We start from the raw sequence: 15299 nt of genomic DNA on the forward strand, positions 1-15299 counted from the left end.
AGGAAGAAGAGGATTGGTTTTGTTTGGTTTGTTTGCATGGGGCTTTTTACTTAAGTATGGGGTTGCGGGTGCCTGAGGTGTCAGGGGATATTACGCAGATTTACTGCAATATAGTCCAGACAAGTGAGCAACTACAATTCTGCAAATGGTGTCAATGTATCCGTACATAAATCTACAACTATTTGAAATACATGGCACGCCATCCAACAAGCAATACATACATCATTCGTGATCCATAAGTGCATCAACGACAGTCATCATGGCAGCCTCAAGCCACCGGTACGTGAATCGTGCCGTCCATCAGTCCATATCCTTAAACCACTTAACAAAGGAAAGAAAGCAAAATTCTTCATCTATGAGGGTACAGCGGGCCCCGGTCCGGCATCCGTGCCTTCCGTCTCTACTGGCGGAGAGGCAACAGGCGCGGCCACAGCAGGCTCCTGTTTCTGCTCTAAGCCAGGCACCGCAACTGGACTCTCCGGTGTCCGTGGTTCCTCAGGGATCGCCGGCGGCAGTCCCGAACCCGGCAGCGGAGAGACCGGTGAACTTAGTTGTCCCTCTTTAGGATAGCTAGTCACATCGATCGGAGCAGGCCGGTTTCGCAGACTATCCTTCCCAGATGGTGATAGGGTGTGGCTCGACACGGACAGGTCGGCCTCTGAGTTTACAGGACTTCTCGTCCGGTCCCGTTCCGTGGACTCCTTAACACCATCTCGCACTTGCGCAACCTTGGCTTTGAACTTGCCAAACAGGCTGCGCTTCTCGGGTTCAGCCAGAGATGCGTCCTTAGCGGCCCCGTTGTTGCTGACTTCCGCGTCCAAGCTCAGAGGTTGGTAGGACGGATCGTTTGCAAATTGCTGCAAATCCGAGGGTGAGCTTCTGCTAGAGTGGTGCCAACTGCCGATCGAGCTAGTGCTCCGGTCGGCACCAGGTGTCGTGGCGATGAGCGGTGGTGAGGCAAGTCCCAAGCCAATATGCTCGTTGCTGCGTTTAGATGAGCGCGGGAACCGCCAGCTGCGGCGATGCTCCTTACGCTCCGCTCGCGACGCATCATCGGTAGGGTCAGCATCCGAGTAATCGGTGAACGATGACCGAGAGTTCATCGATGGGGTCCGTGAGCCATAAGGCCGCAGCGATGTGTCGCCTGCCTGCTGTCCACCTTCGTGCGGCAACAGCTGCTTCTCTGGCCTGCCTTCTCGTGGCGGGCTCAGATCATCAGAACTCGTAGTGTTGGGGGCTCGTGGTGTCGCTCCTCCAGCATCATTGTTGACCTCCGCGTGTCGGGAAGTATGCAAGATCGCTGCCAACCCAGTATCCGATGTTGCGGCCTGCAGCGACTAAGACGAGCTTTGCGCACTTTCACTCGCGCTGCCAGGGATTCGCTTCTTCTTCAAGCGATTTGGCTGTCGCGGCTCTTTATGCTCACCACTTGGTGGCGGTGACTTGGAGAAGAGACTAGAGAGCTTGCGTTCCCGCGTCGGCGTCACCACCGCCGGCGGGGGTGAAGCAGCTATGGGTGGCAATCCTTCCCGCAGGATGGGCCGTTCACTGGTAGGTCTGTCACCAAGCTTCTCCGTACTTGTCTGTTCAGGGTGTGGGATAGGCCTCTCTGCCATCAGCCTCTCAGCAATGGGAGTCTGAGCGGGCTTTTGGGCGATGGGCTGCTGCACAACTGGCTTTTCTGCAATGGTCTGTTCAACAGCGGGCTTCTCCACACTGGGATTTGCGGTGGCAGGTTTCGTATCGCCAAGTCCATTTCCATTCTCAAGCGCAGTCTTTGGTACGGGTCCGTGTGTGGACGAGTGAACGTAGACGATCCCTGTCCCTGGCTCTACCACCTCGGTTATGGATCCCTGACCATTTGTCGGCGGGGGAGTGCCCTGGGCAACCTGGTTAGGTGCAGGGCTCATCCGAGCATTGGTCTGGGGCAACTCAGGTTGTGGTTCGGGCGCATGCTGAGGTTGCGGTGCAATCTGGGTTGGGGGTGCAAGCTCGGGTTGAGGAGGCTGAGCCTGAGCTTGAGGAGCAACCTGGGGTTGAGGAGCAGGCTGAGGTTGAGGCTGGGGTAGAGGTTGAGGGGTGTCCTCAGCAGGTGCAGGCGCACGGCTGGACGATCGCGAGTGTTGCGCAGAAGTATGTGCCGATGAGTTGACCCCTGTGTTATCCACCGGTCGTCCATACCGTGATGGAGGAATCACGGGCGTCATCTTAGACGGCAATGTGTTGCTGCGATGTACCCCCACACCACCCAGTGAGGTCGGCGTAGCAGGGGTTGCAGCATTGGAGTTGCGGGAATTCTTCGACGAGACAGACACATTCCGGCGCAGACTTCCATACTTTCGGAAGCTCTCCGCACCGCCACTGGCACTCGACACCGAGCGTCGAATGTTGGAATGAGTGGTGGGCCGGCGGGCCAGACCCCCTTCGACCTCCTTGACCGTCTGCTCGTCAGCGGCGGTGCCGTTCATTCCAAACAAGAAGTGGTCTTGGTTTTCGATCAGGAAGATCAGGACATCCTGGCTTAGCTTGTATTCGTCTGGAGACATGTCGTGCTGCGGATGCGACAACAATCCTGGCTGGAAGATGGCGGACAGATTGGCCGAAGTCATGCGATTCTGATCAGACTTGGACGCGAAGACAGCCAGCAGGTCGAGGATATAGAGCAAAAGCTGTTTGTTCAACGGGGGTAGCTCGCGGATCAACTGCTGGTAGGCCGCGACCGCTTTGGCATGGTCGAAGGCCTCGGTGTCCGCGGGCGGGGCGTTGTTCTGAATCTGTTCCTGGACCTGTCGTTGATACGTCCGTAGGGGTTCGCGAAACCGTTCGTAAAAGTCTAGCGGGACGATCGGTTCCGGCAGCTGGTTCAGGTAGCGCCGAAGAACGTTCGCCGCATCATGCACAGTATAGCCAGTCCAATCCAAACCTTTTCCATAACGCTCGGGGGAGTCGAAGATTTCCTGAAGATCTTTAATGCGCTTTGCAGAGCCGCTCAGACGGAAGATGCCCTCAACGTCGGTCGCTAGCGAGATTTACGTTAGCAGCGATCTTATCGCAGGGCCAGCGTGGTCGGGATACCTTTCTCTTTCAAATAGACTCCACATTTTGCGACCACGATGGGCACGTATCCGTAGATAAAGCTCTCGCCGTTGTCGTTCGTAAGGGAGATAGCGACGTTGGCGTACTTGATGCTGACGTTGAGGGGGATGCCGAAGATACCCTGGGGTTTTTCTGCAATCCATTAGCACATGTTAAAAGCAGAGCCCATCAGAAGCGAATCCTAGGTAGCTAAGGGAGCCGCAGAATGCTAACAGGGCGACAGGCTTCGATGCGATGGGATTCCACGGACGCCCCACGATCGCATCGCCGCCGAGCTTCCCCGCAGCGCAGCAAACCCAACCAAAAGATCCTATTATACCACCACACATACCTTTCGGTTCCTCCTTTCTGGTATTTCTCTTGAATTGTCTCCACCACGAAGCCAAGTCACGTTTCGACGGCGGCGAGGTCGCGATAGCCTCAGGGGGGGCAGCGGTGGGTGGAAGCCGGTGCAGGGGATCGACACCCGGGTGCGACTTGCCGGTAGTAACCATGGTGGGCAGTGCGCGATGGGAACGAGGGTTCCAGACGAGATGCGACGTGACTGCGAAGGTATAGAAATACAGCGACCGAACCAGACCCTGCTAATCCGAGGCCTCCGTCACCGCCCTTGTTGTTGGCGCGAGAAATTCCGGGGCTGGGAGGCGTGATCCCAAAATAGCACGAGGACTAGTCAGGCTGCGGATTTTAAGTGCCGCGCCGTCCGAAACACGTACAGTAGCAGGGAACCGGTAAAACGAACACTGGGAATTTTTTTTCCAACGGGGCAGGGAGAAGAATGGAGACAGCGAAGGGTAGACAACGCACGAAGGAGAGAGACAGGGGAGATAGGGAGGGATGGAGTGAGAAATGAAAGGAGGTTAACAAGGGAACGCAGGAAGCCGGAGTAGATGTAGGAGAGGGGTGAATGGATGGGGGCAGCGCTGGCAAGAACGAGACGAAGCAGACAAAACACGAGCAAATCAACGAATGCCGGGATGTCCGTCAACGTTGAACGGTTCGGGGGGAGGAGGAGGAGGAGGTGGTGGTGGTGGTGGTAGTGGTGAGCAACAATAAGGGAGTCTAGCAATCAGGAATGAACTTCAGGCTGAGAGGCTGATTTGGGGCCCTCCGACAGGGTGGATGGGACTCTGGTTGCGTGGGTGAGCAGCAGCAGAGGTGCTTCTTGGCTGGTCTGGGGGTGAAACCAATGACCATCATCTGAACCAACGAAACTTGAGAGCTGCAGTCAGATCAATAGATACCCCGGAGTGCTTGTCGTGTCGTTGTAGATGGTGAAGATGTGGTGGTTGCTAGGCGTGATGGAGGATGAAAGGAGATGATTGTGGAGGAGACAGGAGAAAGAGACAGGAGGGAAAGGATGGAAAGGATGGAGCATCAACCGACGGACAGCCAACCAGCCAAACTGCGTGACAACCGGACGAACAGGCTGGAGGCGTGCTGCTGTAGGCGGGACCCAAAGGGGAAGACGGAGAGGTAAAAGACAAGAGGAATGACCAGTTCAGTCACCAGTTCACCCCCCAGGCAAACTATGTATCTATTCCTACCGGAACCACAACTAGAACCAGAATCATATCAGAGATCAGGATGGAGTAAATGAATTCAAGATAGAATAGAAATAGGATGTGTCAGAGATGGGAAAGAGAGAGGGGGGGAAATTTTGGGAAATTGAAAACACCCCCCGCCAAGCATGGAGATGGATTTGTCCTCCTGGGAATTGAAGTTCTGGCAAGTGGCCCTGCTTGGGACCAGACCCCAGGGTTCCAGGGTTGACTGGCTCCAACCAGGGCCCTTTTTTTTTGGGTGCCCTTTTTTCCTTTTTCCATTTTCCGTTGTTATTTATTTAACCCTTATTACGGAGTATTATCTACTAATTTTGCTTATTTTTAACCGCCATTTCCTATTCTTGTTTTGTTCTTTTGGGTGCGGTTCCTCCTCTGCTTATTATTTTTCCAGGTCCGTCGGTTCTGGCCCTGGTTCTAGTCGTCCCTCCGGCACACTAGCATGGGACACTAACTGGACCATTCTTCAATCATTCCGCTACGCCGGTTATATGGCCCCAGTTCTAGCCAATTGCGTCAAGGCCCCTCTGAGACATGAGGCTATCCGGAGACCGCAGTCGAATGGGACTCCTTCTTTCGCTCTATCCGGATAAGGATTCTCGAATGCAGAATACCCTCTTCCCCCCTCCCCCCTCTTCTCCGACCGGGGAACTTCTCAGTGAGTGTGTGTGAGTGAGTGAGGGAGTAGATCCTGTTCCTGTTGACTCACTATCGCCTCCTCACGGACGATCAGAAAACTATAAATTGGGAAGAGGAATGATACTCTCCAGTCTGCCAAGCTGCTACGTTTACAACAAGGTATACACTATACACAGTATCGGCAGGCTGTCGACCCATCGGCTGCTCGTGGTTCTAGCCAAAAATATGACTATGGATCCCCTGATGCAACCCTCAGGGCGCTTCCCCTTGAGCAACGATGCCGCACCATCAGGGTCCTACCGCGGTTCTCCAACCATCAACTGATGTGGCTGTCATCCCAAACGGCCCGAGAGAATGCTGACCCCGCGTCTAGTGGTTTAGTTCGGTCGTGGTGCGAGATTCGCTTGCCCGAACTAGTCCGTCAGCTGCCGATCTCAGGAGTGCAGTTCCAGGTGGCCACTCATCTATCTACAACAGCTTACCCACCAGGCTGTTGGGCTGGATCCCTCGCCAGGTTGATCGTAGGGCCGACTCTTCAGCTCCTCTGCTTTTCTACATACGAATACATAAAACGTACGGTTTAGCTGTGAAGTGTGAAGGAAGCTTATGCCATTGATTGGATCATCACATTCAATCTCAAACAATTTAAGACTAAGCTTACTCCATGCACGCATAACACAGGGAATGTCTCCTGTTGGAGTGCACGTAAGTCCCAAGACATAGATATACAGCCCAAGCGTTGTGTTAGGAGAATGGGTCAACTTGCGTACTAGGCATAGGACCAACAACCAACCGGAGAGACTGCTATATGTTCACGCCTATCATTGGAAGACAACATGCCCCTATCCGAGTGGCTGGTAAAACATAATTTCTCGCCATAGGTGGCTTACTGGTCTGCTGATCTCGGTGGCACATCTTCCACGCAATCGCCTACGGGGACAGCAATATAGTTCTGTATACTGGATCCGCTAGGAATCAGCTAATAATTTGACCAGCTCCATTCCAGCAACCCACCCGCGCAAGCTCATGAGCATGATACACCGCAAAAGCAATGAAATCACCCCGAGCACGATCTCGCTAAGCTCCGGATTGGAATGTGGGATTGTTCTACCCAAAGCCAAACGTTCCTAGATCCTTCGATCGAAGCTGGCCCTAAGACCTGTCGATTTTTTAGGAAGAATCATCCAACAAGCACCAAGGGTGGCTCCAGCCCGAGTCATTGCGGTGGGAATTCAAAGAAGATCTTTGTCCTTCTGGGTTGCTTCTCGACTTGATGGACCTCCGGTTGTGGACGGGCGAACCATGGTTCTGGCGAATGGAAGTCTGGGGCCACCTTGGCCGTTGTGCTTTTTTTAACTTGCCCAAAGAATGGAACAGCGCCAGCTGGATTGTCCTGCTGTTTGCCGGTTTGGGAATGACCTCGGTTTCGGCAATGGATGAGTCAGCACGATCAACAAGCGGTCCGGTTCCGGTCACCTGATCGGAGCTGGATAAGGCACGTGATCACATCAGAGCCTGCGGTCCGTAGAGCAGCTCCGGAGCTACGGTCGTCATCACGACCCAGGCCTCTTGTTATCAAACGCTACCCTTTTTGATTTACCTAGCTTCAGACCCAATCACATCACAATGGAATCGTAAGCAGTTCCCCTTTTCATACCTTTTTATCAAAAGTTCCCCGGATGTGTACTGACCAGTCCCAGCCTCAACGCCTCTGAGCAGCGTGAGCTCGCCTCTCGCATGGAGAGACGCCAGATGAAGGAATTCATGACCGTACGTGAGACCCAAAATAAACAGTGATACCCTTTCGCACCGAATCCGGCTCCTGCCTTGCACAATCTATCTACACTTTCAACAGTTCATCTGTCCTTCCGTCCATCCGCCCGTCCATCTGCCCATTCGTCCATTTATCATCCCTAGCTCGGCCTTCCGGATTCTAATCTGATCATTGTAGATGTACTCCAAGCTCGTCCAGCGCTGCTTCGATGACTGCGTCAACGACTTCACCACCAAGTCCCTGATCAACCGGGAAGAGGGCTGTGTCCTGCGCTGCGTTGACAAGTTCATGAAGGGATCGGCTCGCCTGAACGAGCGGTTCCAGGAACAGAACCAGGCCATGATGATGCAGGGACAACAGCGGTAAATGGGAAATTTAGCATGGGGTTCGGTTGCTTTGCTTTGCCTTGACTTTGGCGGTTTCTGTATAAAATATTAGAATTTTTGCAATGATGACATCCCCTAATGGCCGGCGATGGGCACCCGCTCGCTCTTGAGGAGCAAGTTTTGGTTGCCGAGCTCACAGTATGGAGGTATACTGTTGCTGCCGTGATTGTAATATATGGAATGGAAATAGCATTTGAAGTAAACTATGCTGGTTAGGATACAGATGGTCAGTTGTAGCATGTATCAGGCATAATGGATATTTCATTTGCAGGCATAAATGTGGTATAACCATGATGAAGTCATCGACATTTGACTTTCTCCAATTTTGCTTCTTTCTTCTCCAAAAGACGTGAGGGGATGAGTCCCTAAGAATACTTTTACAGATAGGTCTACTTACGAGCCATTGCCGTGTAGAGTGATGACTGGATAAACTGTGTTGATACAACGAGAATCGAACTTACCCGATCGGGACGCCGACAGTCACCCGTCGGGGCCTCTTGGCGTGCACGGGCCAAGAGAGCCGGAAAACATTACCTAACCGGGTTATGCCTGAGTCATCGCATCATCTGTCCCAATGGAGTCATTCAGTACGCAGGACGAGTACTAGTTATCTATCTACCAGTCGTGGGATATCAGAAGAATGGAGCTCCTTACGTGCACTTGAATGCATTGAGACTACTTTGGCGGAGATTGACCCTCCATTATAGATAACGTATCCTGTAGCCCCAGTCATGGCCCACTGCAAAACAACGATACCGGGACCGCACCCTGCCCGCCACCCTCATACACACTCATGCGGAGGCATGAGGGGATCAATGGTTAGTGTATGCGAGATAGATGATGAAAGACGGAGGAATTGATGGTATCGGGATGTGTACCCGAAACCCGGTACATCTAGAATTTGCCCAGCAAACAGAGCAAAACAGTACAAAATGGGTGCCCCTCACGGCGCCCCTCTTCTTCCCCCCTCGTGCTCCCCTCATCGGCCAACTCCACCGTCTTTGCCGACCCGACCACTCTGCTGCCAATTTATTGCTGGCTCAACCTCGAGCTTCATTCTTCCTCTTCTTTCATCCTTTTCTTCCCTTTTATCATCCCTTTTCTTCCCTTGATTCCCTCTTCCGGTTCCTTCCGGTTCAGTGATTGCCACTATCTTTGCCTGATTCATCATGGCCAGCACTGTCGGACAGGTGAGTTTGTTGGTTCCAGCTCGAAGCAAAGACCAGCATTGACGCGTGCGTTGACTAACTCATCTAGACCATCACCTGCAAGGTAAGAAAGCCACTCGAACAATGACCTCCACCATCGAGTATACCAATGAACTTTTGTAGGCTGCGGTTGCCTGGGGCGCCGGAGAGCCTCTCTCCGTTGAGGACGTCGAAGTTGCTCCTCCCAAGGCCCACGAGGTCCGCATTCAGGTCCTTCACACTGGTGTCTGCCACACAGGTCGGTGATTGTGAGACAGCTGGGATTGAAAGCCAGGCTGACCGAGACAGATGCCTACACTCTCTCCGGAAAGGACCCCGAAGGTGCTTTCCCCGTTGTTCTGGGACACGAGGGTGCCGGTATCGTCGAGTCCGTCGGCGAGGGCGTCACCTCCGTGAAGCCCGGTGACTATGTCGTTGCTCTCTAGTAAGCGACACCTGGTGCAATTGCGCACTCCGCTGCTAACGTTTCTAGCACCCCCGAATGCCGTGAGTGCAAGTTCTGCAAGTCCGGCAAGACCAACCTCTGCGGTAAGATTCGTGCCACTCAGGGCAAGGGTGTGATGCCCGACGGCACCTCCCGTTTCAAGGCCCGCGGCAAGGACCTGCTGCACTTCATGGGTACCTCCACCTTCTCCCAGTACACCGTCGTGGCCGACATCTCCGTTGTCGCTGTGACCCCCAAGATCCCCACGGACCGGTCCTGCCTGCTTGGCTGCGGTATCACCACCGGTTACGGTGCGGCCGTCGTCACCGCCAAGGTGGAGGAGGGCTCCAACATTGCCGTCTTCGGTGCCGGCTGTGTCGGTCTCTCAGTCATCCAGGGTGCTGTGAAGAACAAGGCTGGCCGCATCATCGTGGTCGATGTCAACGACGGCAAGGAGGCGTGGGCCCGTAAGTTCGGCGCCACGGACTTTGTCAACCCCACCAAGCTCGGTGGCAAGACCATCCAGGAGCAGCTGATTGAGATGACGGACGGTGGTTGCGACTACACTTTCGACTGCACTGGTAACGTTGGTGTGATGCGGGCTGCCCTGGAGGCGTGCCACAAGGGATGGGGTGAGAGTATTATCATCGGTGTTGCTGCTGCTGGCCAGGAGATTTCCACTCGCCGTAAGTATTCTTTGAATGTGTAAAAAAGCGCGCAATGCTAACTGGTTGCAGCATTCCAGCTGGTCACTGGCCGTGTGTGGAAGGGTTGCGCCTTTGGCGGTATCAAGGGCCGTACGCAGCTGCCGGGATTGGTTGATGACTACCTGAACGGACAGCTGAAGGTTGATGAGTTCATTACGCACCGCGAGAAGCTGTCGGACATCAACAAGGCGTTTGAGCAGATGAAGGCGGGCGACTGCGTTCGCTGCGTTGTTGACCTGTCATAAACCTGCCATAATGTACACTGATGAATAAATTGAATGAATAAAATTACGAGTTAGCTGTTAGAAACGATGTCTATATATATGTGTAGTTGTCTCCAAGGTCCTCAGCAACTGTAAAGTCGTAGGACCTTGTGGTTTACATAACTATGTCTGCAGCAAGTTCACCAAGTAGTACTCGGGAAGAAGACTACACTGGTCATAACCCCTCACCTCAACTACCAGCCACCTAGTCTAACCCAACTACTGTACTTAAATACTTCTGGTAGTAGTATCAACAGATCCACTAACTGATAGTATCCCCCTATCTAATCAGCAATGCTATCCCTATCACGATATCGGACCACCATCCGCTAGTCAACACCTACTACTAAGATAATCTTATCGTCAGCCCGATAATCACCTCATCCAAAAACAGTAGTGAATTGTAGTACCTACACGGCACTTACGGGCAACCTCCGAAAGGGCAACGCTTAAACTCGGTAATAATGCATCAGAAGAGGGGTAAATGAGCAGCCCGGCTCCGGGATCGGTGCCTTAACATCTCCTTACTATCAGTACCTACACCTACTACTAGTAAGTACCGTCTATATATACTCCAACCATCACCACCACCACACACATCTACCCCAATCATCTACACACACCCAAATAACCAAACCTCCTACTACAACTACTATCACCATTATTACCAAAATGACCATCTCAACTACTACCAACAACCAAGACCCCCTCCCCCTCCCACCCCCCTTCAGCACCATCCCCCGACACGTCCTAACCTTCGGCCCCTCCCCTATCCACGCCCTCCCGCTCATCACCTCCGCCCTCTCCCCCCCAAACCCATCAACAACCATCTACGCCAAACGCGACGACCTATCCTCCCCTCTCGCCTCCGGAGGCGGCAACAAGACCCGCAAACTAGAATACCTCATCCCGGACGCCCTCTCCAGCGGTTCGACAACCCTAATCTCCATCGGGGGGATCCAATCAAACCATACCCGGCAGGTCGCCGCGGCCGCCACAGTGACGGGCTTGAAATGTCGGGTGATCCAAGAAGACTGGGTTCCCTGGAACGACGCGCACTACAGCAAGGTGGGGAACATCCAGCTATCGAGACTCATGGGGGCGGATGTACGGCTTGATCCATCGGGATTTGGGATCGAGCATAAGAGTACATTGAAGAAGCTGGAAGAGGAGTGTATCGCGGCAGGCGAGAAACCGTATTATATCCCTGCGGGCGCGTCGGATCATCCGTTGGGTGGGTTGGGGTTCGCGCGGTGGGCGTTTGAGGTGCGGGCTCAGGAGAAGGAGTTGGGGGTGGAGTTTGGGACGGTGGTGGTTTGTGCGGTGACGGGGAGTACGATGGCGGGGATGGTGGCGGGGTTTAAGTTGTTGGAGAAGTTGGATCGAGAGGCTGGAAATGGGAGGGGGAAGACGAGGGTGGTGGGGATTGATGCGAGTGCGAAGCCGAAGGAGACGAGGGAGCAGGTGTTGCGGATTGCGAAGGAGACGGCGGAGAGGATTGGGTTGGGGAGGGAGGAGGTATCGGAGGAGGATGTGGAGTTGTGGGAGGAGTGGCATGGGGGTGTGTATGGAGTGCCGGATAAGAGGACGTGGGAGGCGATTGAGTTTGCGGCGAAGACGGAGGCGTTTATTACGGATCCGGTGTATGAGGGGAAGAGTTTTGCGGGGATGATGGATTTGGTCAAGAGGGGGGAGATTCAGGGGAATATTCTGTTTGCGCATTTGGGAGGGCAGTTGGCGTTGAATGCTTATTCGGATTTGGGGAAGACGCAGTAGATATCTACGGATGTGTGGTATACGAAGTGATAGTGATATACAATGAGAGCGATATGAGAAGAATGGTGGTACGAATGGTAGTCATTGATATTCAAAGAGTGGCTGTAGTTGGCTAACAATGGGTAAAGTGTGATCAACGCCTAGCATGATGGCTAAGCATTACTAGGTGGGTGTCTAGAACAGCTTGTGCTCCAGAGTCATCTCGGATTCAGGCTGCAGTCCAACGCACGCCCGGAAGATGTTGGTCAAGGCACTGCGCTGCTTGGTCAGCGAGTTGACCACAGGGGTGCCCGGAGGAGTCAGAGGCGCCTTGAGCATGTAGCTGAGCACGCTGAGCACGCTGTGGAAGCCCTTGTACTCGGCCGCCTCGTCCGACTTCCAGCTGATGCGGGTCATCATCTCCGCAATCAGCACCAGATCAATGATCAAGGGAGACGCCAGCAGGGAGTCCTCGCAGATGTTGAACAGACTGATGGTCTGGTGGCCACCCATGAAGATCTCCGCGTAGTACTCGTCGAGCGCGCGCTTGTTGTCGCCCACCGCAGGCATGTACTTGATCACCACGGTGTGGTCGGGGTGCTCGTCCTCGGCGTAGAGGATCTTGTTAGCCGCGACCATGTCGTCCACCACGTTGGACTTGGAGATCTCCTTGGACCGGAACTGCTTCTGGGAGCTCAAGTTCTTGCCGTCGTTGTTGCCCAGGTGGTTGTAGCTGGCAATCGAGGTGAGCTTGATACCGGCGTTGATCAAGAAGTCAACCAGAGCCGACTTCATTTTGGTCTGGCCAGACTTGAAGTCGTCTCCGCCAATGAAGGCCTTGTGCTGCTCAGCCAACTGGATAGCACCGGGAACAAAGGTGTTCTGGGGAGAGCCGTTGATGAAGGGAACGTTGTCCAGGATACAGGCCACAGCAAAGACAGTGGACGGGGACACCTCCAGGTGGCCGGTCTTGATAGCGTTGAGGAGGTTGTCGGCCGTGTCATTGACGCCAGGCAGGATATCGGCGTAACGCTCGGTGTTGGCAGTCCACATCACGATGACCTTGTCGAGGCCGTTCTGAGCCTTGAAGTCGCTGTTTGGGTCAGTGAGGAAGCAATAATTACTCGAAAGGAGACTCACCGAATGTCCTGCTGGATCTTCTCAACATGAGCCCAGCATGCCTTGGAGCCCTCGAGCACATTGTCGGCCCGGTCCTCCTGGTTGGCAGCGATAAAGTCCGGGTAGTAGATACTAGGCAGGGGCTTCATCTCGGCCATCTCCTTACGAACCTGCTGCTTGAGGGTAGGCTCCAGAACCTGGGCACGGTCCATGGAATCGGCAAGGTTCAGGCTGCTAATGTCCCAACCACCAATAGCGAGATCATTGGGGTGGACCATGGGCAGCATGTCGTGGAAAGGAATGTTAATCTCCTCACCGGTCTTGGCGTCAGTACCGAGCTTGATGGTGGAACCCATGACTACAGAGCCGTAGTAGTTGGAGGCGCGCATGCCCTCGCGGGTCTCCCATTCGAGACCACGGCGGTTGGCAAGGATACCTGCGGTCACGGTGGAACCATTGTTACCACCCCAGCCGACCATCATGACGCCCACCTTGCCCACCTTGCGGTCGACCTTGAAGTGGTAGTTGGTGGCCTTGGGAGTGGCAACGAGCTTGTTGTCGGCAGTGCGGGTGATATCAGTGGTATGGTAAGCATACTGGCTTCTGATTTCATTGTCGGTGTACACGACGTTGGGCGAGTTGACGGTAAACAGAGGAGCGTTGGCACGAGCGGACCCGTTCACGGCGCCATTGGCAGCAACATCCGAGCTTGCGTGGGGAGCCATTGTTCACAGTTGACAGATTGGCGTGCGAGACAGATAATGCGAGTGTTCAGACTGCGAGTTGTTTACTGGACGTATAATGCGTAGTCCGGTGCCCCACCACGGTTGGATGAGCGCCGGCCGTTGAACGGGTGGTGCCGCCTAAAGGAAAGGAGACAGATTAGCCATAAGAAGACCCTGGAAAGTGGGATTGCTTGGAGGAAGGTCCAATTGCTGTTCTTGGAGCATTGGGATAGGGGCAGCCATCGTCGGGAGACCGCGGAGAATGGTGGGGAACTTACGAGTTAAGAAGTGTGGCGAAAATTTTGACGGTTTTTATTAGACCACGCCTCAGAGAGTGTGATCAGAAGTTGAATTGAACGACGGGAAGACGATTGCTAACGAACTGAAGGTATTGATGGGTGGTAGAAGGAGGAAGGGTCGAGGGAAAGCGAGGAGGGAGCGGTACTTATACGGCGGGTCACGTTGCTGACCGTATCCGGATCCAAACTGCTCCGCACCCCCAACCAGCTCAACAGTGCACTAGTCCACCTTCCTGGCAAATGACAGGCTTCAGGGATTGTCTAGCGAGGTGTTGACTTCCGAGCGCCCGCGTAAAAGCGTAAAAGGCCAACTATGTCCAGCACATCCCACAAATGACAATTGCGGTGAGCAGATCGTGTCTATGTCTACCGGACACTTATGAGTTTGACTGGTGAATGAGAGGCTAGATAATGATATGGAGTGAATGTGGCTTACGAATTGTGACTCTCGAGTACCTTGAATCTATTCCTTCCAGCTCAAAATGGCCATTCCGCTATACAACTCTGCCATAGCCTGGCAGTGTCTCGATAAAGGCCCGCTGTGCCGTTCCCGGCATTGGCCTGCCGCTAGCCCACGAACGGCGAGATAGAATCATGGGTGCCATGATTATCCCCAGGAAAAAGCCCAGCAGCGGTGTCCCAAAGATGGGACGAAGACAGTTGAACTCAAGGACTGGCACCGGACTCCCCAGGCCCGGGACGGAATGTGGCCTGGGCTCCATCCATCATCGATGGTGGGTCGGTTACTAGTAGGCAGTCGGAGTCGCGGGGCTCCGCCCGCGAATCGCGATAATGAGGAGTTGATTGCCGACGCTGACACCAGACTGAAGCGAGACTTGTGCCAGTTAATATTGCAGAATATATGCCAGGAGGCTGCTTCATAGGAGAAGAATAGTCACGAGATACAATGCATCAGAACGAGTCAGAATTGCCACGGGCAAGCAAGCTCGACAGGAAGCTCGTGGTGTGTGGGCAGGGGAGCAGCGGAGAGCTCGGCAGACGAGCCGTGGTAGGATCACGACCCCTGGACTATTCCATCGGTAATGCGTGCACAACGGCCCAACAGGACTGCTGCCTGGATTGTGAAAAGGAGACGAGTCTATTTGGCGCTTGTCCCCACCATTGCACTGTGTGTGGTGTTCCAATGACTGTGTGCAATTTAGTAGTAGGGTTCAAGCTAAGCACACCAATCATGATCTGCTCCTCATTGCTTGCTGTTGACACAATCATGTGATAGCGCCCGCTGCAAGGTCCTCAGGCAACACGGCATCCATGGGCTGGAAGGCAGCCTGAGGCTGTCCATCGGCCGTGGGATTGGCGGAGGGCGGGAAACATTCGGGCA

The 15299-nt window shown here is 54.0% G+C and overlaps 7 protein-coding genes across 7 annotated transcripts; 4 read left to right on the forward strand and 3 right to left on the reverse strand.

Moving 5' to 3' along the window:
- Positions 1–131: 131 nt before the first annotated feature.
- Positions 132–3590, reverse strand: BDQ94DRAFT_177156 (putative Rho GTPase activator (Sac7); the record flags this gene model as incomplete). Its single annotated transcript, XM_026772834.1, has 4 exons — positions 132–1300; positions 1358–3019; positions 3076–3228; positions 3428–3590. 4 exons carry the CDS (start codon positions 3588–3590, stop codon positions 354–356), a joined length of 2925 nt encoding a protein of 974 aa, XP_026628049.1. The 3' UTR covers positions 132–353.
- Positions 3591–4048: 458 nt separating this feature from the next.
- Positions 4049–5671, forward strand: BDQ94DRAFT_140118 (uncharacterized protein). The gene has a single exon (XM_026765561.1). It carries the CDS (start codon positions 4787–4789, stop codon positions 5249–5251), a length of 465 nt encoding a protein of 154 aa, XP_026628050.1. The 5' UTR covers positions 4049–4786; the 3' UTR covers positions 5252–5671.
- A 1025-nt stretch (positions 5672–6696) lies between these two features.
- tim9 (protein transporter TIM9) lies at positions 6697–7884 on the forward strand. Its single transcript, XM_026765562.1, has 3 exons — positions 6697–6931; positions 6998–7067; positions 7249–7884. The coding sequence occupies exons 1-3, from the start codon at positions 6924–6926 to the stop codon at positions 7435–7437; spliced, it is 267 nt and encodes an 88-aa protein (XP_026628051.1). The 5' UTR covers positions 6697–6923; the 3' UTR covers positions 7438–7884.
- A 248-nt stretch (positions 7885–8132) lies between these two features.
- BDQ94DRAFT_140128 (bifunctional alcohol dehydrogenase/S-(hydroxymethyl)glutathione dehydrogenase) lies at positions 8133–10403 on the forward strand. Its single transcript, XM_026765563.1, has 6 exons — positions 8133–8647; positions 8715–8729; positions 8789–8903; positions 8954–9089; positions 9138–9775; positions 9827–10403. The coding sequence occupies exons 1-6, from the start codon at positions 8627–8629 to the stop codon at positions 10039–10041; spliced, it is 1140 nt and encodes a 379-aa protein (XP_026628052.1). The 5' UTR covers positions 8133–8626; the 3' UTR covers positions 10042–10403.
- A 328-nt stretch (positions 10404–10731) lies between these two features.
- On the forward strand, positions 10732–11835 carry BDQ94DRAFT_158416 (putative 1-aminocyclopropane-1-carboxylate deaminase; the record flags this gene model as incomplete). Its single annotated transcript, XM_026768945.1, has 1 exon — positions 10732–11835. The coding sequence occupies one exon, from the start codon at positions 10732–10734 to the stop codon at positions 11833–11835; it is 1104 nt and encodes a 367-aa protein (XP_026628053.1).
- Positions 11836–11922: 87 nt separating this feature from the next.
- BDQ94DRAFT_9169 (inositol-3-phosphate synthase INO1) lies at positions 11923–14087 on the reverse strand. Its single transcript, XM_026776839.1, has 3 exons — positions 13937–14087; positions 12955–13796; positions 11923–12907 (listed from the first exon to the last, which is right to left on the reverse strand). Exons 2-3 carry the CDS (start codon positions 13656–13658, stop codon positions 12010–12012), a joined length of 1602 nt encoding a protein of 533 aa, XP_026628054.1. The 5' UTR covers positions 13659–13796; positions 13937–14087; the 3' UTR covers positions 11923–12009.
- BDQ94DRAFT_140133 (uncharacterized protein) lies at positions 13774–14887 on the reverse strand. Its single transcript, XM_026765564.1, has one exon. The coding sequence runs from the start codon at positions 14677–14679 to the stop codon at positions 14452–14454; it is 228 nt and encodes a 75-aa protein (XP_026628055.1). The 5' UTR covers positions 14680–14887; the 3' UTR covers positions 13774–14451.
- Positions 14888–15299: the final 412 nt, after the last annotated feature.

The sequence above is a fragment of the Aspergillus welwitschiae genome (genome assembly GCF_003344945.1).
Source record: "Aspergillus welwitschiae strain CBS 139.54b unplaced genomic scaffold BDQ94scaffold_10, whole genome shotgun sequence".
NCBI classification, from domain to species: domain Eukaryota; kingdom Fungi; phylum Ascomycota; class Eurotiomycetes; order Eurotiales; family Aspergillaceae; genus Aspergillus; species Aspergillus welwitschiae.

Bases quoted from the DNA above. Each gene is read 5' to 3' on its own strand.
- BDQ94DRAFT_140118 (XM_026765561.1), top strand. From the start codon at position 4,787: ATGGAGATGGATTTGTCCTCCTGGGAATTGAAGTTCTGGCAAGTGGCC.
- tim9 (XM_026765562.1), top strand. The intron at 7,068-7,248 runs GTACGTGAGACC...TGATCATTGTAG, and splicing joins AGATGAAGGAATTCATGACC to ATGTACTCCAAGCTCGTCCA.
- BDQ94DRAFT_140128 (XM_026765563.1), top strand. From the start codon at position 8,627: ATGGCCAGCACTGTCGGACAG. The intron at 8,904-8,953 runs GTCGGTGATTGT...TGACCGAGACAG, and splicing joins CACTGGTGTCTGCCACACAG to ATGCCTACACTCTCTCCGGA. The intron at 9,090-9,137 runs GTAAGCGACACC...TAACGTTTCTAG, and splicing joins GACTATGTCGTTGCTCTCTA to CACCCCCGAATGCCGTGAGT.
- BDQ94DRAFT_9169 (XM_026776839.1), bottom strand. From the start codon at position 13,658: ATGGCTCCCCACGCAAGCTCGGATGTTGCTGCCAATGGCGCCGTGAAC. The intron at 12,908-12,954 runs GTGAGTCTCCTT...TGACCCAAACAG, and splicing joins AAGATCCAGCAGGACATTCG to CGACTTCAAGGCTCAGAACG.
- BDQ94DRAFT_140133 (XM_026765564.1), bottom strand. From the start codon at position 14,679: ATGGAGCCCAGGCCACATTCCGTCCCGGGCCTGGGGAGTCCGGTGCCA.